Below are 25,107 nucleotides of genomic sequence, written 5' to 3'. Positions count from 1 at the left end.
CAGCCTGAAACTGAATTGACAGGTCATGTAAGGACGTTGTGGCAGACAGCCAGAATCACACAAGCCACCATGTTCATTCATGGACGGGATTTACACCGGATAAATGAAAGCTCTTCTCACTATAGATCATGGCAGATGAATGTATGCACCTGATGCACAAACAGTAAATGTAAATAAAATAATTATCACGAGCAATATAATTTGGGAATTTTTAGTCGCCGAGGAATGACGTCAGGACGTATCACATTGAATGATGACGCCGTTTGATCATTAAAAAAAATCTGCCATTAAAAAATATCTGAAAATTAGGTCAACAAAACCATCACGGTGTCTGCGGGGCCTGCGATGATCGTTTTATTACTGTTTGAATAACTTTACAAAGGAGAGGTCTTGTTTGGGGGGGAAATAACTGTTGCAAAAAAAGAAGAGAGATGTCTAATGTTTTAAACAGCATCTGCAGACAACAAGCAGCGGCGGCGGTGGTAGACTCGAGTCTCGCCTGTGTCTGCCTCCCTCCTCCTGCGCGGATTTTGGGAGACCCGCGAGCCGAAACACTGCAGTCCGGCTCGGCTTGAGACTGAGTGATCTGCCCGGGACACTGGGACAGGACAGGAGAGGAGAGGAGAGAGTGACAGACAGTGATCTACAGACAAAAAGCTACAGACAGACCAGTTCCACTGCGCAGAGCCAACCAACGCTGCTCATCGTCTCTCTCTACAGACCTGATAGCAACACTGTTACAGTACAGTAGTTATACAGTAAGTTTACACCAGCAGACATGATCACCCAGTAATGACTGGCCCTGCTAACTGGGCTAGTTTAGTTTAGCCCCCACACCTCACATCATGCAAAGGCTACATGCTAGAACAGCTAGCTGTCTTTGTATGGTTCTGTTATTATTATGCACATTTTGGTTATGAATTGGATTATTGGATCACATCGCAAATGTTGATTTCATGCAGATTAATGGTCTCCTACTACTGGTACAACAGTTGAGCTTATCCACTCCACATTTACAAAACCCAATACACATTTATTACACTACTATCCTATTTATTTAAAACAAAAAATGAACATTTGTTTGCATAGTGATTGCAGTAGTGTTAGCCATCCTCTAAATTTAAGCCTGCAATGGCCCTATGTGTTGCTGTTGAATGACAATGTGCAATATGTGTCACTTTGTGAAATGGCAAATTATTTAATGTGAGTATTCATTTCTTACAATCAGGGTTTATAAACCTGAGTTTACAGTAAAAGTCCTTCCCTGACACATTAGTGCAGATCCAGTCGCCTACATTAAGTTAATAAACTTGGTATAGGCCTATTAAAATAATGATATGCATTAAATCAGTGGTTTTCAACCATTTTCATATCAATGTCCATTACTTATTCGGCATTTGAGCCACGAAGCACCATTTGATGAGATTGGATAAGATGTTGTCCACAATTCCATGCTGTATTGATGGGGTACCATAGGAGAGGAGAGAGGAGAGGTAACAGGCAAACATTGATAAAAATAACAATTCTTCTACAGTCTCTAACTGTGTAGACTTCTTAGACTTCTTATTTAACTCTTGAGAGTAAAATGAAACCTGGTGGACCCTTATGGGTCATTTTACACTTTCAAGAGTTAAAGATCTATAAGGGTCTCTTTGGTTACCAACTGTCCATCATTTAGCTGGGGACCACCTGGAACCCCCTCAAGGACCACTGGTGTTCCCCGGACCACTGGTTGAAAGCCACTGCATTAAATTATTCTAGAATTTGCTATCTCATTGTACAATACCATGTTATAGCCTACATAATAAAGTAGGCCTATATTATGTATTAATACATAATGTAATTTTCAGATTTGCATTTGTTTATTGCATTGCATTAACACTGCACATAAAGTGACTATTAGTAATGCATTATGAGCAAAAGAAACAAATAGGCTACTTAGTAGTTGTGTTTGAAAATTAAACAGACTACATGAGTGAAGCCAAGTTAACAATTATTTGATCTGTGGGTCATGTTTCTCAGATCATCGATAATGCCTAACGGAGTTGCAACATGTTTTATGCAACATGCCAAGCACACTGGCACAGTTCACTTTACATCTTTTACACGCACTGCCCTGTCTTGGATCAGAGGCAGCCTGTGTGTGGAATATAAATAGGTAAGACAGAATTCTTCAGTGAACCCACGACTCGTCAGCTTCCCAGATTTGCACGTTTCTAGTTATTGCTTATGCCAGCAGAGTGTGCAAGTACTGCTTCCTGTGTTTCTGTCGCATCCTCTGTGGCGCCCTCTGTTTGTGTTTACGCCCGTAGCCAATAAGGGACCAGCATTCCTGGTGACATCACATCATCAACAGCCAATGAGGGACTAGCATTATTGGTGACGTCACCATCAACAAGTGCGACCTGATATGAATAACAAGGCGCGCTCTGCTGGCGCCTTAGTAGGCCATACATGGCCGCGAGTGCAGTGCACAAGAGGCAAGTTGGCACCTCTACAGAGTGCAGTCTAGTTACTACTACTACTCGGCCTACGGGTGCCACACAAGTGGCAAGTCAGGATACACATGCCTACCCGTTTGTGCAATAACCCTTTACCTGATGTCACATTTGCTCACACGCTGCCACTTACATTGGGGAAGCGGTACAATCGTGACGACGGGTCTGGGTAGCCAATCAGGGAAGCCTGGTGCCCACATTACCTCCCAAACACACAGAGATTCGGCGTGTTCTCCCAAACCCACAGACAGACGGATAAAGATATACAGTATTCCTGGTTTTCCAGTTCTCGGAAACCGTTGGTCTGATCAATTTGTCACTTGGCACTGAACACCAGCTCAGCGGCCTTGTGTTTAGAGTGTCCGCCTTGAGACTGGGAGGTCGGGGTTCGATCCCCGGCCCGGGTCATACCAAAGAGTAGACTATAAAAATGGGACCCAGTGCCTCCTGCTTGGCACTTAAGCCCATTTTCCACAGGCCCAGCACCACTCCACAACACACCGCTCACTTATGCCAGGTTTTCCACTACAAGGACCTGGGTAGAGTGGTGTGAAGTTGGTACTAAACGTGGTACTAAAAGGTATCCACTCAAGAGTAGGTCTGAGCTAGGCCAAACAGGGCCAAACACTTCATAATGACTGATCACTCACTCTCTCTCTCTAGGTCGTCCTCAGACGACCTAGTTGTAATACATGATAATAGATTCTATTGTGTTATAACCACTATTATAATCTATTATAGTGTATTATAATTGTCATAGTAATACATTAATACTTTATAGTGTATTATAATCACAGTTATAATCCATTATAGTGTATTATAATTTAGGATATAGTTGTAATACTAATTTATATTGTATTATAATCACAGTTAAAAGGGTAAATTTGCTTCTTACCGATAGGAGTACTTTTGTGTAATGGAAAATGTAGATATTTTTATGTGGTGCGGTGTGGTGTGGTGTAGTGTGGTGTGGTGTGGTGTGGTGCTAAAGCTGCAGTCGAAAAGGGGCTTTAGCATCAAGGGTTGGATTGGGGGGGTAAGTCCTTGCGACATACTTGTGAGGTCCAGGGGGTGTACTTGTTCATCAAGCTGCCTCACGCTAAGGAAACAAGAGATAGGCTCCTGGCCAATGGGCCTCATGGATGGTGGATCCCTGTGATGTCATCAGTATATGCCCAGCAGCATCACAAACTAGAAAGTGTGGTTGTTCTGACGTGAGTCACAAGTTATGTATTGTGATGTCATGTGAAGCATGACAACAGTGTGTGAAGCAAGACCAAAAGCTTCACTTTTACATTTGTGCAAATGTTTACAAAAAGCAGGTTCACTCTGCTGGCAAAAAATCTCAAAACAAGTACAATAGTATGTTGCCTATAGCAACCAGACTAATAAAAGTAGACGGACAGAAACAGACATTTCCATTTATGGGCACAAAAGGGACGCATACAGACGAGTATACCGGGTAAACTGACAAAGCCCCAACAACACAATGACTCAGACATATTGGTCGGATCGGCGGTGTGACATACTGTAGGTGTGAGGGCTGGATAGAGGGATAGCCGCCTGAGCTCTAGCACAGTACATATTTATTGAATACTTCATTAGCAGTTCGCATAGGAAAAGCACAGGACAGTACAAGGTCTACTATCATTTAAACCCAAGAAAGCACAATGGCTTGTTTACATTGGGGTCCTTACAGTAGTATTATACATCTTCTTTATGTTGCTTTTTCCTACTTCATTTGTCTTCTTCCTCTGTTTCTCTCGCTACAAAATACACCAATGAAGGACATGAGCATGTGAACCCAAACCCGCCCCAGACTCGTGAGCCCTCGGCAGCAGTTCTGTTCTAGATTTCTTCACCAAGACGTCAACGTTTATCCAAGCATCTGGAGTCTAGTCCTAGGATGTCGAGCCGCCGCAAGTCGACCACGCCGTGCATGGTGCTGCCATCTGACGTGGTGGAGCAGGAGGTGGACGACGCCATGGAAGGGATGGGGGAGGACGGGAAGGAGGACGAGGAGGAGAAGAGGAAGGAAGTGACAGAAGAGGGCTTGACTGCGGAGGAGCTTGGTCAGGCGGTGGTTGTCGTCCCCACTCCGCCAGACGCAGGTGATGGTCACATCTCATATTATGTTGGTTTCATGCAGATTAACCCATTTAGGCCTAGAATTATTGAATGCTTTAACCAGTGAAAAATAGCAGATATACAAGCTCACAGCGCGGCACCGAGTGCCGCGCTGTGAGCTTGTAGATCTGCTATTTTTGAAAAAGTTGTGAATATGTGTGCAAATCTTTGAAATCTTTTAAAGCAAATGTTTGTAACTCAAATTTTGCTTCTGGGGGGTCCCTGGAACTAAATATTTTGAGATGGGGGTCCGTGACCAAATACTTATCATTTTGGGGGTCCTTCACATGAAAAGGTTTGAGAACCACTGACATAGTAGTCTCTCAAGAACAGACTAACTGAGCTCCAGTTAAGTGAAAAGGATCTTTTGACGACGTTTAGCCAGATTGCTGACATTGCAAACAAAGGTTTTTAAAAAAAACCTTAGGATTCAAAAGACACTTATAGAATTGGGTGAAAATTCTAATTTTCACGATTTTTCAAAAATAGCAGATCTACAAGCTCGCAGTGAGCTTGTAGATCTGCTATTTTTCAATAGTTAAAGCATAAAATAATGATACACAATAATGTTTACCCGTTCTGAATGGTTTTAATAATGGTCTCCTACTGGTACTACAACCGTTGAGCTGTACTGAATCCACTCCACATTTACAAAGCCAATACACATTTATAACACTATTGTTAAGACTATCCCATTTATTTAAACACAAATTAATGAACATTTGATTTCAAAGTGATTGCAGCAGTGTTATCCATCATCTAATTACTTCCACCAGCAGAGTGCGCAAGTACTGCGTTCGCCTGCGTATGTATGTCAGTGTCTGTGTATGTTTAAACCCATAGCCCAATCAGGGACCAGCATTTCCGGGTGATGCCAGTGGTGATGTCACTGGCATGTTTGGTGCACAAGTAGGCCATACATGGCCAACTTGTGCACAAGAGGCAAGTTGGCACCTCGACAGAGTGCAGTTCAATGTGTTGCTGTTGAGTGTCAGTGTGCAATGTGTCAAAGAACTTGGTTAAATAGCAGTTTAGCTGTGTATGAGTATTAATTTCTTAAAATTAGGATTTACAAACCTGAGTTTACAGTAAAATTCCTTCCCTGACACATTAGTGCAGATCCAGTGAGTTAATAAACTTGTATAGCCTAGTAGTAGTTTTGTATATTAAAAGAATGATATGCATTAAATCAGTGGTTTTCAACCCTTTTCATATCAAGGTCCATTATTTATTCGGCATTTGAGCCACGGACCACCATTTGTTTTATCCTCTCAGACCCAAAACGTAGAATATTTTGATATCGTTGGATAAGATTTTGTATCAGTATCAGATATTGGCCGTACAATATGTATTACCATGTGGAGGACTGGATGGGAAACATGCATATAAGGAAATAGTATATCTCTCAATCACATTGTTTGTCATTTACAGATGAGCCCAGCCTCCCGACTGCAGAGGACGGCAGTGTCCTTCGCACCTCGCTGAAACACGGCGCTGCCAACCCACTGGAGGAGACGAGCGGCGAGCAGCCAGCCCTGGAGCAACACTGCAACGCGCCAGAGGAGGAGGAGGAAGACGCTGTCGCCGCCATATCGCTGAGCAAGACCCCCATCATGAGGATGAAGAGCAAGCCAGAACCCAAGAGGATAGCGGTGTCCATGAAGTCTGCCGACGAAGGGCTCGAGGGCTTCATAGGTAGGGCTGTCACGATTATGACATTTTACATGACGATTATTCGCCACTCAAATAATTGCGATTAACGATTTAATTGTGTTTGTCGTTGACAATTACATTCCTGTTTGGCTTTTAGGCTTTGAAGTTGCACATGGCAATCATGACACATTACCTAAATATACAAAGAAATTACTGACATATTTGACAACTTTATACTTTATAAGAAAGAACATTGATAGTGGAAATAGCCGATCTACAAGCTCACAACGCGTCGCGATGCGACGCGTTGTGAGCTTGTAGATCTGCTATTTCCACTATTTTTGACTTATTTTTTTAACATAATATTATGAACATTTTTCAACATGGAAACGATTATGACGATTATGAAAAATAATCACGATTATTTAAAAAAAATCATGATTAGACGATTACCGGTATGTAGTAATTGTGACACTCCTATTCATAGGAGGAGGAGGAGAAGGGGAGGAGGGGGGAGAGCAGGAGCCCATCGAAGCCCCCCTGGGGCCCATCGAAGCTCCCATGACCCCCATGGAGATGCTGCTCCAGGACTCCATGAAGCTAGGGGGAGCCGGCCTGCTGGTCAACCTGCCGCCCTCGGAGCAGCACAAGAAATTCTCTTATTTCAACCCTACCGTTCTGCCAGCTGGTCTGGCACAGGTAGGACGCTTAAGACTATAGAAAACACTCAATTATGCAGGAATGGGATGTCAGATAATTTAGCCCAAGATTCTGTTAATCCGTGCCCTAATGTGGCGATCACTGACGTCCTCAATTATATGACGTCATCGACACACACATCACTTTTGCAAAGTTTAGAAAACACAGAGGTCAATATACCCTCAGTAGGCAGTGTGGGGATGGGGAGTCGAAACTCCTTATCTGAAGAATGGAATGCTCTTGCTTTTGAGCATGTATTGCGGAGAGCTTATTCAATTACTTTAAAATTAAATTGAATTTTCCTTGCTGGGCATCAACAGATGACTTAACAGGATGTTGGTTGGGGGGTGGGGGGAGGGGGGGAGTGGAGGCTAATGAGGTTAAAGACGAGCTGTGTTGAATTGTACTCTTGGATTTCTATCTTGCTCTGATACAGACTGGTTCATCCTGAATGCATTTGTGTATGTTTCTTTTAATTATGTTGAAAAGAAGAATTCTGCACACCCAGTTCCCTTGGAGCAGGTGCTTAGGCGACAAGACAGTATAAGTAGTAGGACGAATCTTTGAAAGATTAGACCCGCACAGTCGCACACTGCTGCCACTTGCAAGTTCAAGAGAATTAATTAGAGCAACGTTTCGGTCGTGAGACCTTCCTCAAGCCCTTCCTTTTAATAAAGCAAAAGAGTGTAGAGTCTACACTAGGGGTTTTCAAAGTGGGTGACGGGGCACCCTGGGGTGCCGTGACGGCAGTCCAGGGGTGCCGCGAGATAATTTTATAATATTTGGAATTTATTTGGACACTTGAAAACATATTTAGTATAATTTTAAAGTTATTTTCAGTCAGTTCTAACCAAAAATGGCTATCATCTCAACGTTTTCCTCACAACCTAATCGCTAAAATATCGTCACTGTTGGGCAGAAACCTCGTATCTCCAAGTTTCAAATGTGTACGTCTTTTGGTAAAGCAAAGCCCTGCTTCATCAGACAACAAGACTGTCGCACAAAACTAGTGAAAACAGACGACCTACAAGCACACAATGCGAGGCGTTGTGTGCTTGTAGATCTTTTTTTTTGTTGTTGAAAAAAAAACATGTTTCTATGTCAGCAATCTGGCCAGCCATCGTCAAAGAAAGAGGTCACTTACATGGAGCTCAGTTTGTTCTTGAGAGACTACTATGTCAGTGGTGCTCAAAGCTTTTCATGTGAAGGACCCCCAAACTGATATTTATTTGGCCACGGACCCCCATTCAAAATATTACGTTCCAGGGACCACCCAGAAGCAAAATTTGATTTACAGAACGTTCGCTTTGAAAATACATATACCTTCAAAGATTTGCACACGTTTTCACGACTTTTTTTCAAAAATAGCAGATCTACAAGCTCGCAGCGCGGCACTCGGTGCCGCGCTGTGAGCTTGTATATCTGCTATTTTTCACTGGTTAAAGCGTTCAACGATTCTAGGCCTAAATGGGTTGTTAATCACGATAAACGATGATAAGGATCGTGGTCCCATCCCTCTCCAGGTGCTGTCAGCGCTGCAGGCCCAGCACAGTGCAGCGGCTCAGGCAGCAGCAGCAGCCGTGCAGCCCCAGCTCCTCATCCCCATCAGCAGCATCCCGTCGTACAGCGCGGCCATGGACACAAACCCTCTGCTGACGAACACCTACAAGAGGTTCCCTTATCCCTCCATGGCTGAGATCGCCAGCCTGGCCGCACAGACCCAGTTCACAGAGGAACAGATCAAGGTATATGCAGTACAGTTAGATGAGACTGGGAACGATATACAGCCGTGATTTTCAACCTTTTTACACCAAGTACCACCTCAGAAAATATCTCTCTGTCCAAGTACCACCATGACTCATGTTAAATACATACCTATCCATGCACAGTTAGACAGGAGGGCATTATTCCTTTTTTGCATTTCTACGGCAATAATTTGACGATTAAAGTACTACTTCTGTGAACTTCCCGTGCAAACTGCGCTTAGCCTCCTGCAGTTGCATCAGTGCTGCCGCTGACGAGACTCCGTCAGTCCGTCTAATCGGTTGCACAACTGATGATATTTCTAGTGTGATTAATCTGTTCTCAAATTTTCTATTAACGGCTAGGTGTGCTGTCATGCTCATTTCAGAATGTCTGGAGAACCTATTTCAACCAATTGCTAGGTCAGAAGAACTACCTGTAGTAGAATATAAATATTTCACTCCACGTGTATTTTTTGTTATTTTTTGGTAGACTCCTCTGAGTACCACCAGAGGGGGGCGCAAGTACCATCAGTGGTACATGTACCACAGGTTGAGAACCACTGATATACAGAATTATGTCCATACTCTTATTACTTAAAGGTCTCATGACATGGCTGTTTTTACAAAACATAAAAGCCCTTCAAACATTTTTTTTTTATCCCACGATTTTAGTAAGTCATTTTTTTCACCTGGTGTCATTTGTCTAATGTAATCCTGGGCGCTACACTCCCTCTGCCAACCTGGGGAGAGCAACAGACTGACCTCATGCTTCCCTCAGTTGCATGAGGAGTCCTTCTTTTCACCTGACGGGGGGGACGTAGCGTGTGAAAGGAACACGTTAATCCAAACAGTTCCTTTCCCTTCCATCAGGCACGCTGGCTGGCCAGGGGGAGGCATTATAGAGACCAGGATTACTGCATGTTTTTTGTGAGGGTACCTACCCATACATGTATGTTTTTTGATCACGCCTATACTTCCTGTTTCCCGTTGGAAACCGGATCCAATTCTTTTTTAGGCAGATGCCAGATGCGCACCATCGTGATTATCAATTAAATTAAATAAAACAAATAACTCATCTAACTCATCAGTGGAACATTGATTATAACTCAACTCATCATAAAGCAGTAAATGAGTTAAGGTCAGAAAACCTAAAAAAGAAAAATAGAAATTTGATGTCATGAGACCTTTAAGTGGGATTTAGAACACAAACCGTTTAAAGGCTCATAGCCAAAGTTACACTGCTACATACTTCCACTGCATTTCCATTGTGCTGTTGTTGTGTATTACCTTAACACGTTGCAGTCCGAAATAGAATGGGGGTTGGTAGATTAGCCGTGAAATTTCTATTATTGTATTGTGATCTGAGACATAATATTATGTTTATAAACATGACCCCGCAGCCCCTCCATCTTGAACAGCGCCGCTGTTTTTTCTTTTTTTTTTTCCCCCAGGCCAGTAACTCACCATGATTTTCTCGATCTCCGTTGGGATAGAATGGGGGTTTTGGCCGATCGTCGATGTCCCCGTGCGTTTCGCGTGCGCGATCCTTTCACGTAAATGTCCCCGCAAATAGTCCATGTGTGACTGAAGAACAGACCTGAAAAGTTTCGCTAGCATAGCCCCAAGCATGGCTGCAGGAGGAGCTCGAGTGTGTAGACAGTAAACGGATGGGTGGAAGGTGCCTTGGAGAAGGAGAGGCGCTGACGTCACCTCTGCTTCATGCACGGTCTGCATGAGCCATCAGTGCACGAGTGGTGACTAGGGAAGGTTAGACGATCGCCGATTTTCGGATCAAAAGCTTTTATTCCGGTTTTAAAGACAAAGTCCGGGAATGTGCGACGTGGCTGAGAGTCCCTGGGGGGATGTGCGATATAGTACGGTTTTAACATTAAGGGGCTCCCCTTGGCTTAGAAGGTGTTAATAAAAGGAACTTAAAAATCCATTTCATCTTCATGGTCTTACAGGTGTGGTTCTCGGCTCAGCGGTTGAAGCACGGCGTCAGCTGGACCCCGGAGGAGGTGGAGGAGGCCAGGAGGAAGCAGTTTAACGGCACCGTGCACACCGTGCCCCAGACCATCACCGTCATCCCGGCTCACCATCTGTCAGCGGCTGCCAACGGCCTCCAGTCCATCCTACAGACCTGCCAGATAGTGGGCCAGCATGGCCTGGTGTTCACACAGGTAGATAAGGTCTAGAGCAGGGGTCTTCAATGTTTCAAGGACCCCTTAGTTGAGAGAGAGATGAAGCAGGGACCCCCTCTACCTTATCATAGATTCCATATGGTTTCATTGTTTGACAGCACAATTGTCAGTGTATTTTGGATTCATGTCAATTTGTGTTTTCAGATATTTAACCGCTTGAACCGTCAATACTTATTAAACTTTACCTTTCACTTTGTTCTTAGTCTGCTCTTTTTCCCCTCTACCCCAAAGCTCTTTGCCGAAAATAGCCTCGCAGCACGAGGCGTTGTGAGCTTGTAGAGCTGCTATTTTTGGCTAAAGTTCTCCGAATATGGACGCTAGGGTTCAAAAGGTTAATATAAAACCTGTTCCCCTTAAGTGGTCTAAGGCAGGGCTTCTCAAACTGTTTCATGTCAAGGACCCCCAGATTTAAACGTATTAGTCCGCAGACCCCCATTTGAAAATATGTGCCAGGGACCCCCATAAGACACCAATTTATATAGTAAAATCAATGTTAGTTTAACTCTGAGAGTGTACAAATGGAACCAAATTGACCTGTTAGGGTTCATTTGATTCCATTTGTATACTCTGAGTTACAGACCCATAAGGGTCAATTTGGTCAATTTAAGGAATATGTGGTCTATATTCACAGGGCAGCCAATTTTGCTCTTACTTTATACTACGCAAGACCAAAATGGCCTGAGTATGATGTGAGTATGGTCAGTGATTAGAGTTGGTTTGAGAATATTGACAAATTGACTTAACCTGGTTTGGTTTAACTTGAATTTACACAATTCTGACTTGCCACTGACTTGAACTGAGTTAGTAACTGGACCTAGTTTTTTTTTTCTCCACGCTCACTAAAGGCTATAGGCTACCATCAGAATTGTTTATGTTTGTTTCGATGCAGTAGCATCGAAACGTCAGTCTTCTCATCTCTTCAATTGCCCAACCTCCAATGTCCTGTCTACATTATGCTGTGCCGTCCCGCTCCTGTGATGCACCTCGCTTGCCTATGTTTGGCTGAGGCACGCCACTAGACTCCCTTTCTTTACTGACTCATCTTCATTAGTAGCACTCTTTTTTGGGGGACCCACCAGAACCTTTTCTTGGTACCTATCCTTATTCGTCTCTCCTAAATCGTTATCTATTAATCCTTATTTGTTTTCTGTCTCTCACTGTAGTTGGGTCCAGGTGGCAACCTTCCAGTAACCAGCCCCATCACACTGACTGTGGCTGGGCTATCAAGCCAATCCCAGAGCTCCAAGGGAGCATCCTGCCAGCCGAGCCCAGGGAACAGTGAGTTGAAACGGGCCACCACTGTCCAACCACCCTCCCTTTCTCCACAGGTACAAATGTACCAGACTATACAGATATTGCAATTATTTTACCATGGGATGACTTACAGTCTCAGTGTTGTTATACAATATTATTACACGGCTTGGTTGAATGCTTGATTCTGATTGGTCGAGCACTGAAATCAGTGGTGAACTAGAAATACTGTTCCTTCGAAACAGTGTGGGCTCGATTCCAACCCAACAAATAGGATACTTTAAGGTACTGTAAGGTACAGTACCCTACAGTATTGTACTGTACTGTACTGTACTGTACTCTACTGTACTGTACCTTACTGTACTTTACTGTACCTTACTGTACTGTACTCTACCTTACTGTACTATACTATACTGTACTCTACTGTACCGTACTGTACCTTACTGTACTGTACTCTACTGTACCTTACTATACTGTACTTTACTGTACTCTACTGTACTTTACTGTACTCTACTGTACTTTACTGTACTCCACTGTACCTTACTGTACTTTATTCTACTTTACTGTACTTTATTGTACTTTACTGTACTCTACTGTACTTTACTGTACTCTACTGTACCTTACTGTATTGTTTTGTACTTTACTGTACCTTACTGTACTTTACTGTACTCTACTGTAACTTACTGTACTTTACTGTACTCTACTGTACTGTACCTTACTGTACTTTACTGTACTCTACTGTACCCTACTGTACTGTACCTTACTGTACTGTACTTTACTGTACTCTACTGTACCTTACTGTAGTGTACCTTACTGTACTATACTATACTGTACTCTACTGTACCGTACTGTACCTTACTGTACTGTACTCTACTGTACCTTACTATACTGTACTTTACTGTACTCTACTGTAATTTACGTTACTCTACTGTACTTTACTGTACTCCACTGTACCTTACTGTACTTTATTGTACTTTACTGTACTTTATTGTACTTTACTGTACCTTACTGTACTTTACTGTACTCTACTGAACCTAACTGTACTTTTACTGTACTCTACTGAACCTTACTGTACATAGAGGTTCTAGAGGTGTATATTGAGTGCATATACTGTAGGTTAACAATCCCAGATCACATCTGTCCTCCACTATGTCTATAACCAAGGCGTTCTTCTATGTGGCCACTCCAGACTGAGGAGTAGAGCATGACTTTTATTGTGTTTGTGGATCTGATTTGAAAATGCATCGGTTGTGATATCTCCCTGAAAACCAACAACAACCACTAATACGGCTGATTGTCCCTGCGGGTTCTAGGATATATACTGTAAATCCCATTGCCCGGGATCCTAAAACCTTATTCTTTTTAAGAACAATTTCTAAAACACTACAAAACATGTCTCAAAGACAAATACAAGCAAACGTCTTCACAGTAACACAGTAACAGTTGTTTGTGTGTGTGTGTGTGTGTGTGTGTGTGTGTGTGTGTGTGTGCGTGCGTGCGTGCGTGCGTGCGTGCGTGCGTGCGTGCGTGCGTGCGTGCGTGCGTGTGCACATTGTAGATCAACTTCATAGCAGTATTAAGTGGTCCATCTATGTTTTTTATTAATAATAAAATCTGCAAAGTAACAAGTAAATGAGGCTGTCAAATGCTGTATTTATAGTAGAGTATATGTAACAAAAATGGAAAGTAGAGTAAAAGTACCTCAAAATTGTACTGTAGGTACAAGTACTTGTATATACTTGAGTAAATGTACTTAGTTACTTTGCAGCACCACAGAACAGCCAATGACAGACAGGCCTTTAATCACAGCTGTCTCAATCAGTAGAGTGGAGAGGGACATTTATAGATATTTGTAGTTTTAACTCAGAATATATACATCACAAAGCTTAGATATTTGGATCAAATCAGAGAGCAGACCTGTGTGAACGCAATGATATAGATAGCATATCTGAAGTGTGAACACTGCAGCCACAGCGCCTTAACATAAACATGGGTCTATTATCCTTCTCTCCACTCTGTCCCCACTCACTAAACCCATTGGAAATGCATTGGGTGCTTAAAGTTAAACATTTTATTTTTTTATATTTATACTACAAAACATTTCAAAACCAAAAATACAAGCACACGTGTCCTCAGTAAGCTGAACACATAAAAATTTGAATGGTGTTGAAAGGTGTAAGCGTTTAAGAGATGAAGCGCGCCAAAGTTTTGAGGAGATACTGACTGACTGATAGATAAATAATGAAGATAACATACGTGTGCTCGCCTTCCAGGCGAGCCCACAATTATAGGTGAATAATGGCCGCTCTGCTCTATAATGCACCGCTGCCTAATCAAAGGCTCAGAGCACCTGCTGCGCTCAGGCTGCACTGCGTGAATTTAGTGCTGTATCCAATGTCAGCCATGTAAACAAACACACAGCATAATTTACAACTTAACGTTGCTCTCAAGAATGTTTTCAAAAACATTTGAGGCGAGAAATAGACAACGCAGGATCAGAAAATTGATTCTATTTGATCAGCACTTCCTTGTTTTTCAAGGCGACCGGTGTTGCGCTGGGGGGACACCCAGCGCAACACTTGTGGAACACTTTCAGCAGTCTGTAAACAAGGAAATACTTTGTTTTGTTTTTAGTTTTGAGTCAAATTATTAATTGTATTTTGTAGCTGATGTAATACGTGCTACAGTATAACGTCTTGCTGCTTGGTCATTATGGGTTAATATGGACACAATCATTATCAGCCTGTCATGTCCATGTTAACCCATAATGACCGCGCAGCAAGACCTTATCGCATACATATTCCATGGCTATCCAAGCAAATATATGTATTACAGCTCCCATCTCACACAATTTGACTTCAGTCCCAGTTTGTCAGAAGAAAAAATAACAATCCTTCAAATGATCCCATCTTTAATGCCTGCCTTTAATGACACCCCATTCCGCCCCCTTCCAGGAGAACTCCGCCCTCAACGACACGTTCAGCCTGCGACCCAAGAAGTCTAAAGAGCAGCTGGCCGAGCTCAAAGCTAGCTACCTGAAGAACCACTTCGCCAGCGACGCCGAGATCGCGCGGCTGATGAAGCTCACCAACCTGACCAAGGGAGAGATCAAGAAGTGGTTCAGCGACACCAGGTACAACCAGAGGAACTCCAAGAACAGCCCCGTCATCGTCTTCCACGACGGACCGGGCAGTGTCGGCAGCAGCAGCGCCACCATCGTCATCGACTCGAGCGACGAGACCCCCGTGTCCCCTGCTCCCCCCCGCACGCCCCCCGTGAAGGAGAAGGAGACGCGGCCCAAGACGTGGAACCCTTTCCCCGACTTCACCCTGCAGAAGTTCAAGGAGAGGACGCCGGAGCAGGCACGTGCACTCATAGACATCAAAGGGGGCTTGAGCCCCTGCCCTTTTATCCGTCTGTAAAAAGTGCCCTCATCCAGACCATGAATGCAGTTTTTACTATGGTGTAAGAAATGCAAATGCCCTCTTTCTAAGCTATGGCATACTTGAAGGCAGCATTCAAGAGAATTCATTGCGTTTGTCCACACTCTCCTGAACTTGAATGCAGTGTCTTATGTTGAAAGAATTGCCCTCTTTGTGTAGAAATCCATGCCGTTACACCACATATACTGTAGTATTGACTTGAATATGCTTAGTTCAGTGTGGTATCAAGCACCGAAAATAGCCGACCTCCAAGCTCACAACGCATCGCAGCACGACCCGTTGTGAGCTTGGAGGTCGGCTATTTTCGATATTTCGACCAAAAGGCCCTTTTTAGAAGTTTCAGCCCCTGCCTCTCTAACATTCTCTGCACGTCTCTACCCCGGAGCAGCTGGTGGTGCTGGAGGAGAGCTTCGAGAAGGGCAGCACGCCGTCCGACGAGGAGCTGACCCGCCTGAGGACGGAGACCAAGCTGACGCGGAGGGAGATCGACGCCTGGTTCACCGAGAGGCGGAAGGCGCCTCCGCCGCCGCCAACCACGGCCCCCTCCGCCTCGGAATCGCCAGAGGGAGGACACATGGAGGTCAGATTTGGCTCAAACAAAGGGTTACATTCGTTCTCCTGCTATGCTGCAAAAGATTTGGAACGCCCTACCGACGGCCTTAAAGGAGTGTAAACCCATACCCTCCTTTAAAACTCCTCTGGGGGACATGGTGGGGCAGTTGGTAGTGCTGTCGCCTCACAGCTAGAAGGTCCTGGGTTCGCTGTGGGGGCTGGCGGCGTGTTCCCTCCTCCGCGTCATCAGCGCCCACACCCTAGGTGGGGTTGGCGAAAGGGCCTTTCTGTGTGGAGTTTGCATGTTCTCCCCATGTCTCCTAGGGTAGATACCCTCACAAAAACATGCAGTAATCCTGGTCTCTATAAGCCTCCCACTGGCCAGCCGGGGCGCCTGATGGAGGGGAAAGGAACTGGTTGGAATAACGTGTTCTTTCAACGCGGTACGTCCAAACCGGGGAAATCCCCCCTGTCAGGTGAAAAGAAGCAACTTGGACTACTCATGCATGGAAGGAAGCATGAGGTCAGTCCGTTGTCTCCCCAGGCGCGGCAGAGGGAGAGCAGAGCCCAGGATTACAGCTTTGCAATTGGCACTGGGTGAAAAAAATGGGTTACAAAATCGTGGGATAAAAATTATATTAAAAAACTAAAAAAAAAAAACGCTCTGAAAATTCACTTACAGGTGGCTTCCCCAGTTGCCCTCACCCTTTTACTGTAAATACTGTACCAATAATGTTTTATTCTATTTTCCGACTGTTTTATGATGATATTTTCCCATAGTACTGTGTTTTATGTGTCTGTGATTGAATGTTTACATGAATTGATTACAAAAGGACCCAAATTTAAACCCAAGCCATTGATCTTTCTTGTGGTTTAAATCCTTTTAGTTACACCTTGTATCACTGTTTACTGTCCTGTACTATTTCCCTATGCAAACATCTAATCAAGTATTCAATCAATCAATCAATAAATCAGGTGGACGGAGGGAAGGGAGGCGAGGGAGGACGGGCAGGAGGCGGCGTGACCTCCCCTTCGTCTTCGTCGTCCTCCTTGTCGTCTCGAAAGGGGAGCCAGACGCCTCCGGGCGGCGGACGCGGAAAGCAGAGGCTCGTGGCCAGCAGCAGCAGCGGTGGCAAAGACATCAGAGATAAGACTAAGAAGACTCCAGAGCAGCTCCACGTGCTGAAGAGCGCCTTCGTGCGGACGCAGTGGCCCACGGCCGAGGAGTACGAGCAGCTGTCGGTGGAGAGCGGCCTCGCCAGGTCCTACATCGTCAACTGGTTCGGGGACTCGCGCTACTCCTGGAAGAACGGCAACCTCAAGTGGTTCTTCCAGTACCAGGGTGGCAGCGCGGAGGGACTGAACGGCGGCGGAGGAGGAGGAGCGGGAGGCAGCAAGACAGGAAGCCCGGGCAACAGCCGGAAGAGACGCGTCAGGAACCGCGGCTGGGGGCGCTCCCGGACCCGGAAGCAGCCAAAGAGGTCGGCCTCCTTCGGCGCGGACGGCGACCTCAGGCCGGAGAGGCCCCCCCGGGCCATCAAGTTCAAGAGCGGCCGGGACATCCTGAAAGAGTACTACCTGAAGCACCGCTTCCTCAACGAGCAGGATCTGGACGAGCTGGTCGCCAAGAGCAACATGAGCTATGAGCAGGTGAGGAATGTCATTATTAATGCTCTTCATGTCCAACCAGGGGTGCAAACTAAAGATAATCGATGATCGATAATTTAATACAATAATAATCCCTATTTTGGGCATGTTGTTAATAGGCGAAGAGTAAAAAAAACTCTTCACTATTTTTTCATGACACCTTTGTGCGACAAAGTATAATATAGCGCTTACATGGTTAATCAATTTTGTTGACATATAAAAGAATATATATATCGCTTCTTGATTATTTGATACATAGAAAAAGTAACGGATACAATAATGTCTCAGAAATGAATGGCTAGTTGCAGCACCTATGTCCAACGTGCTCTCTCTCCCTGGGCGGCAGGTCAGGGAGTGGTTCGCCGAGGTCCACAGGCGGTTGGAGGTGGGGGCGGATCCCTTCCAGGAGCCCACCACCACAGGGAGGAACGACGGAGGAGGAGAGGAAGGAGGCGAGGAGGGAGAGGAGGCGCAGGGCGAGGCGGCCATGGTCGCCGAGGACCAGAGAGCCACGCCCGTGGGAGAGGAGGACGAGGAGGAAGAGGAGGAAGAGGAGGAGGAGGAGGAGGGCGACGAGTCTGACGAAAGTGAGGTCTGGGAACCGTCTCGCAGTGTTAGGAAGTCCCTGTCGGGCTCTGAAGATTAGCGGCGGTGGTCACGTGGTCTGAAAAGATTGCGGAATGCTATACCAACCGATATTCTAAAGAAAAGTCAGTCATGTAAATATTGAGACAGTAGGCTGACGTTCATTTTTTGTATCTACTGTGTACTATGAATGCTTTGTAATTGTCGTGTCATGATGAAGATAATGGGCTTGCATTGTCCTCCATGGTAAACCATGTTGAAATTCTAAGTGCAACAGAAAAACCCGTCACTGTCCCAATATTGTACCATTGACTGCAAACGAGGCACAAAAGGTGAGAGCAGAATCACTGTAAAGATATAAGTTTCCTTGTAAACCATTGATGGCACACCAAATAACAAAAGAGTAAGCTACAGTACTTGGATCACAATATTTTTCATCATCAGAGCCTTATTAATAAAAAACATACAGTATGTCTGAGGGTGGATAGTTCCCTCCTATGAGAATAACCAAAGGCTGTCATTGGCTGGTGGCTGAATTAGTCAAAGAGAAATAAATTGCACAGGGAGTGGCACCATGGATTTAAAGGACAATGGAATCTTTTTATGGATACTGTAATTTACACCCTGTCCCTTGTTAAATCTGGACATACTGCCTGCTAGTAAGGGCTACTAACAAGGCAAAATGATCCTGGGTGATGCAGATTTTTCCTGTATCCAGTGTGGTTCTGGGTAGACGTATTTGTCATGCCCTAGTTTAGAATAGGCCTATATCAGTGTTGTTTGTAGCCCACATTTTGACTTTGTGAAGGTTTAACCGTTGTTGCGGGCAAACATCATGCGTAGACTAAAAGCATACTGTATGTGTGGTATGTTGTAAGGGTGCTTATCTAAAACCAGGAGGTGAAAATGTCCCCGCAGCAAACGACTAAAGAAAAACAGAATAACGTTGTTGTCGGGTGGAAACCTTGTATGTCCGGGGACTGCCCATAAGTCCGAAGGTTCATTAGTTCGAAGGTTCATTAGTCCGAATTTAGTTAGGGTTACTGAGGTTAAGGTTAGGGTTAGGGTTAGAGTTAGGCATAGTATTCTTAACAAATTCGGACTAATGAACCTTCGGACTAATGAACCTTCGGACCAATGCCATGGCAACGCAAGTCCAAAACCGCTCGTTTTGCACAAGTGTAACGTGCCGATCTACAAGCACACAACGCCTCACACCGCAAGGCGTTGTGTGCTTGTAGATCTGCTGTTTTCACTACTTTTGTGCGACGGCCTTGTATGCTGAAGCAGGGCTTTACTTCGCGAAAGAACGTACACATTTGAAACTTGGAGATACAAGGTTTCCACCCGACAACGACGATATGCACAGTGCACACCTTGCCCACTCCTAGACCCTTTCAACATCTATTTGTGGAGTGGTTTGACATTATTTTTGAAGTGTTGTCACAAACATTTAGTTACATGTGTGTAACTTTGTGTTGTGCTCTACAATGGCTATACGTTATTCTGTGCTGAGAATAATATTAGCCTACTGAACAAGAGAAGTTGGCTGAAATGACTACAATTGATAATGTTGATACCTTAACCATTATACAGTATAATTTACATGCAATCAGTCATCAACATTTTCATATTTCTCTGAGATACAGGCCTGACAATGAGACTTGTTAGGCCTTATCTTGAGAATGAATGCCAAGAAAGAATGCACTCTTTAAAAAGATGTTCTTAAATGATGCAAAATATATCAATAACCTTCCCTTTCTTATAGCTTAGACTTTGTTTGTAAATGTAAATTATTTGGCTAGTGATATAATAATATTAATAATAATCAGTATTATTATTATTACAATTATCATTTATTTTACATTCAGATATTCTGGATAATTATGCAAAAATATCCTTAAGATACACTATATTAACATGTGATCTGTAGTTTGGGAACACCCCCTGTGCTATTGTTAACACAACTTTTTAAAGAGTGGATTCAGATGATGGAGACCAATGCGGTGCCAAAGTTAAACTAGTGAATGTGTTGTACAAGCCTACGCTGAGGAACCAGTATGCCACATACTGTAGGTAATTTCTATGAACTGTTTAATGGCCACTGTGAGGCAGAGCTGAGTCAAGTGATTATAGAAATGCTCAAGGATGGTGTTTTCCTCATAGGAGTCTCTGGAATGGGATTTGCTGTACCTTTGTTGATCCACAATTCAACTTTTTGACATGGGTATTATTTGATATAGTGAATGGACTTCCATTTCACCAAATCAATCCATGCCTTTATTGTATAGAAATATAAGGTCCATGTGATCTTAACCACATGGACCCTAGCCTCCCGATTCTGGCCATGTCATAATGGGCATATACAGCTATACAAGTTCGGAATGCATCCCGCTGAGAGCGGGCAGATCTGCTATTTGCTTTGGTGTAGAGAGGGAAGGCACAGACCCCTGGGGGACCCCAGTCAATGAAGTAAGTAGGATTTTAAATGGTCTGTCGGGAGTGACTGTCTCATAAAAAGGTTGGGAGATGGGCACAAGATGAATGAATACTACTGGATCCACTCTGATAAAAGTGCTTCAAGTTCAACCAGTGCCTAAATTACTTAGGCCCAGGGGTTCTTAGATGATTTCAGACTGAGACCTGAACTACTTGCGTGCTTTCTCATTGCGCACCTTCTCTCAGTGGGACCGGGGATAAGAGAATTTGATCTCAGACCCAGGCTCTGTAGAACGTAGTGGCGTTGTGGATCTTTGAGAATTAGGAACCCATATTTTGAGAAACAGCATTTTGTAGCATTTCGTATTGTATTTTGTCTCAGTTCTGCGACGAAAATTAAAGAGTGAAGCACCTAAATTTAAAACAACAGTGCACTTTGTCCACTTGTGCATATAGTGGAATAAAAGCTGATGAGGCACCTTATCTCTTATTATACCATGAAATGGCTCTGAGAGACCAAACCCATTTTGTATGATTATGAACTAAACCAGTGTTTTGCCTTTTTTAATCTCCTCAGCTTGAGGAATCTTACCTGTTGCCCCGATTTTATATTAATATATTATACTGTATTGTTCAAGAGTTGGATGTTTTTAAAAGACCCCTCTAGAGCAATCACCCTCTACTTTCTTTTAACTAACTTGCACAATGTAACTTTCAGTTTAAAATGTCGGCCCTTTTTTGAAAGCGTGCTTGTGTTTAAGTTACAGGGCATTTTGTTGGTATTCTTTATGTAATGTTTAGGGAAATAGAACAAGTTTAATTTGTTATTCTAATTTATGTCCCAAGATGCTGCATGTCTGTTCAGCTTTTAGATTTTCTTACTTGTAAAATACTGTCCTTCTCTGACTATTTCTTTTCCCCCTACCCCCTACTGTAATATTTATGCCAAGATTCTTGATGTGCACTTCCAGAGACATTCTGTACAGTAAAAGCAATGTCCCGTTTGCTATGTCCTACCAACACCAAGCACTGGGTACAGAGACAGAAGGATGCAGTGCCTACTTACTTTTGAATGGACTGATAAACAAACTTGTATCCTGTGCAGACATTTTGGAAATAATAATACGTTTTGGGGCAGCATCTGCTGTGGGGAAGGAATTGTTCAAAAATGATGCCTGAAGAAACAGCACAGCTTTCCCTGAACCTTACAGTGGAAGGGATAATCACCAAATACTGTTCCACTCTCAAACTGTTCTCAATACACTTTGATGTACAGTTCAGTTGTTTCATCTCATCTTTGTCTGTTTTCACAGACAGACAAAAATGAAGCTTTGAAAAGATAAACCTCTGTGCCTACACGGCTGTTTTGCTTGTTTGGGTAGAACTTCACCAGATGGACAAGAAGGGGAGGATCGTGAATGTTTTGGACATCATTTGATGTTAGGAAGCATCTTCTGGTATCGAAGGCATGTGTTGAAATTAAGTTGTGATGCATGACCAAACTGCTTCTGCTATCAAGAAAAGTTGCCTTCTCTGAGGTTGGCATCTGAGACCTCTGCGTCTTGAAAGACATACCTGGAATTTAGAATTTGTATGGTTTTAATTTTTCATCTATGCACTTGTCACATTGTAGGGGAAATTTGATCCAATTCAAATTTCAGCATACATCAATACATCAATGAAATCAAGCTAAGCAGCGTGCTTGCAGCACGGCAACACTTGGTTTCAACGAGGAAGCGAAATAAATAGCTGTTTTTCATAGTAAATGAGAAAAAGATGTTGCAAACGCCACATTGTGACAACTGTCTGGTCATGAAAAACCTTAAGATAACACAATTCAAAAATCTTATGGTATTCTTCTAGTCCAGTGCTGCATGCAATAACTAAGATGATCAACTGCTCATTTTGTACATACAGTAGGCTATTTGGGCTGGTTTACTAGGTACAGGGGAGGCCTAGTCTTAGTGAAAAAACAACACCTTTCTCTTCATAGCAGGGGTCTTCAACAGGGGGTCCACAGAGTTACTTGGGGGGGGGGTTACAATTAACCACTTGAACCCTAGCATCCCGATAGAAGAGCTGTAGCGGAAAATAGCCGATCTATAAGCTCAGCTCGTAGATTGGCAATTTTCAGCAAAGAGTTTTGGTGTTGGGAGGGAAAAAAAGTATACAAAGTACAGAGTGAAAGGTCAAGATTATTGATCAAGTATTGATGGTTTAAGTGGTTAAATTCACATTAACACGAATCCAGCACAACACTGAAGACAGTGCTGTCAAACAAGTCTGTCTGAATCCATGAAATCTATATGAAAAAATGTAATCTGCAACACAATTACAATATGTAGTGGGGATCATGTCACTCTCAGCCTAGGGGTCCTTGGTCTGAAAGGGAAACAAATGTTGAAGACCCCTGCGTTATATAGGATCAATGTAATTTGGAGGTGGTGGTGGTGGTGGTGGTGGGGAGTAAAACGTCTAACCCATTACCTCACAATGGACACATGGACACTATATAATATGGATACATTTGTTTTAAAAAAGATCCTCTGTAACCCAGAGATGTGATTTTATAGACATTACACTGTAAAGGCTCATTTCATTCCAGGTATATTTTTATTTCACTTGATGCTTTGGCCACGAATTGCAATGTATGTTCCTCACCCCTTATCAATAGACAGCTAGACCTTTAGATACACTAGATAGATAGATAGATATTTAGATACGATAGACCAGGGGTCTTCAACGTTTTCAGGCCAAGGACCCCTTAGATGAGAGAGAGATGAAGCAGGGACCCCCACAACCTGTTCATAGATTCCATATAGTTTCATTGTTTGACAGCACAATCATCAGTGTATTTTGGATTCATGTCAATTTGTGTTTTCAGATATTTAACCACTTGAACCGTCAATACTTAATAAACTTGACCTTTCACTCTGTAGTCAGCTCTTTTTTCCCTCTACACCAAAGCTCTTTGCCAAAAATAGCCGATCTACAAGCTCACAACGCCTCGCGCTGCGAGGCGTTGTGAGCTTGTAGATCTGCTATTTTTTGGCTAAAGTTCTCAGACTATGGACACTAGGGTTCAAGTGGTTAATATAAAAAAGGAGAAAAAAAACTTTCTATAACTCAAAGATTTGGAGGACCCCCTGTAGTAACTCTGAGGACCCCCTAGGGGTCCCGGACCCCCTGTTGAAGACCCCTGCGATAGACAGAACTTATAGATAGATAGATAGATAGATAGATACATACATAGATAGATACATAGATAACGGTACATAGATAGATAGAAGTTTACCTGCCGAAGGTTTAATTCATGTCCATGAGGCTGCTCATAAATGTGTTAATAATTATTACTATGTCCTATAGGTGCTATACGTCATAATATGCTCTAGTGTTTCTACAAAGACAGGCTTAATCTCTTCCCTAGTATCCAGCCCAATGTATTTTACAATACTCACTCATGTATTACTAAACAGTCTGTTTCAAATGGGTTTTTATATGTTTCTATTTATGAAAATCATGTCCACTGCAACTCCTTTGTCAAAGTCCCAACGTACTGCTCGTTAAGATGATAGATACAATATATACTATAGAATATAGTGTTTTTGAGATAGATTCAGATTTTGAGATCATCATTGTAGCCCAATGGGGCTTTTTGCTACTTTAGTTGCCTTCTGCCTGTGCAACGCAGCATGGAGTCAGAACATGTGCAAAGTTGAACTATGTAGAGAGTGGGGTGAACTTGCACTCCCTTTTTGGTGTCCCTGTATTTGGATACAGGAACACATGAACGAACGAGCAGTCAGTGGTTGATAAATACAAGTTAATTAAAGAATCATGTCCTTTATTGAAAGGCCTTTTAAAGTGTCTTCAAAGTTCAAACTGTGTAACCCTTTAAATTGCAGCTCCCTTATTGCAGATACAGTATACACTTGGAAACACTGTGGAAATCATGGTTTATTATCAGGAAACCAGAAATACAATAAAGAAAGCGAGAGGGAGACTCAATTTACCACAATCAGACTAGTCAATATTCTATATTGATTGTATCCGAAGATATGCAGAAAAAGCATATTGGTTGTAAAGGAAACCATTGGTCTCGATATCAGTGTGATCCTATTAGCTATAAACTAAGCGTTCCTCTGTATTTCTGTATATTTTACTTGGTCCGCTGATGTGCTATAGTGCTTGTGAGTTCTGATTCTATCCGACATCCATCTTATATCCCAGTTATCCTTGTGCAGTAGATCTATGCGTTAACATTGTG

At 43.3% G+C, this 25,107-nt stretch overlaps 1 protein-coding gene across 1 annotated transcript; it reads left to right on the top strand.

The window, feature by feature from the left end:
- Nucleotides 1-670: 670 nt before the first annotated feature.
- zhx1 (zinc fingers and homeoboxes 1) lies at nt 671-19,456 on the top strand. The gene is made up of 11 exons (XM_080749638.1): nt 671-758; nt 4,286-4,609; nt 6,057-6,320; nt 6,766-6,977; nt 8,501-8,722; nt 10,687-10,902; nt 12,087-12,251; nt 15,129-15,536; nt 16,006-16,197; nt 17,145-17,819; nt 18,163-19,456. The coding sequence occupies exons 2-11, from the start codon at nt 4,405-4,407 to the stop codon at nt 18,460-18,462; spliced, it is 2,859 nt and encodes a 952-aa protein (XP_080605764.1). The 5' UTR covers nt 671-758; nt 4,286-4,404; the 3' UTR covers nt 18,463-19,456.
- The last annotated feature ends 5,651 nt before the right edge of the window (nt 19,457-25,107 follow it).

The sequence above is a fragment of the Nannobrachium achirus genome, assembly GCF_963921795.1.
Source record: "Nannobrachium achirus genome assembly, chromosome: 2".
NCBI classification, from domain to species: domain Eukaryota; kingdom Metazoa; phylum Chordata; class Actinopteri; order Myctophiformes; family Myctophidae; genus Nannobrachium; species Nannobrachium achirus.
This window is presented reverse-complemented; position numbering and strand designations above follow the sequence as displayed.

Coding starts and splice junctions, on each gene's coding strand:
- zhx1 (XM_080749638.1), top strand. CDS start 4,405: ATGTCGAGCCGCCGCAAGTCGACCACGCCGTGCATGGTGCTGCCATCT. Junction 12,252..15,128: donor CACCCTCCCTTTCTCCACAG/GTACAAATGTAC, acceptor GCCCCCTTCCAG/GAGAACTCCGCCCTCAACGA. Junction 17,820..18,162: donor GCAACATGAGCTATGAGCAG/GTGAGGAATGTC, acceptor CCTGGGCGGCAG/GTCAGGGAGTGGTTCGCCGA.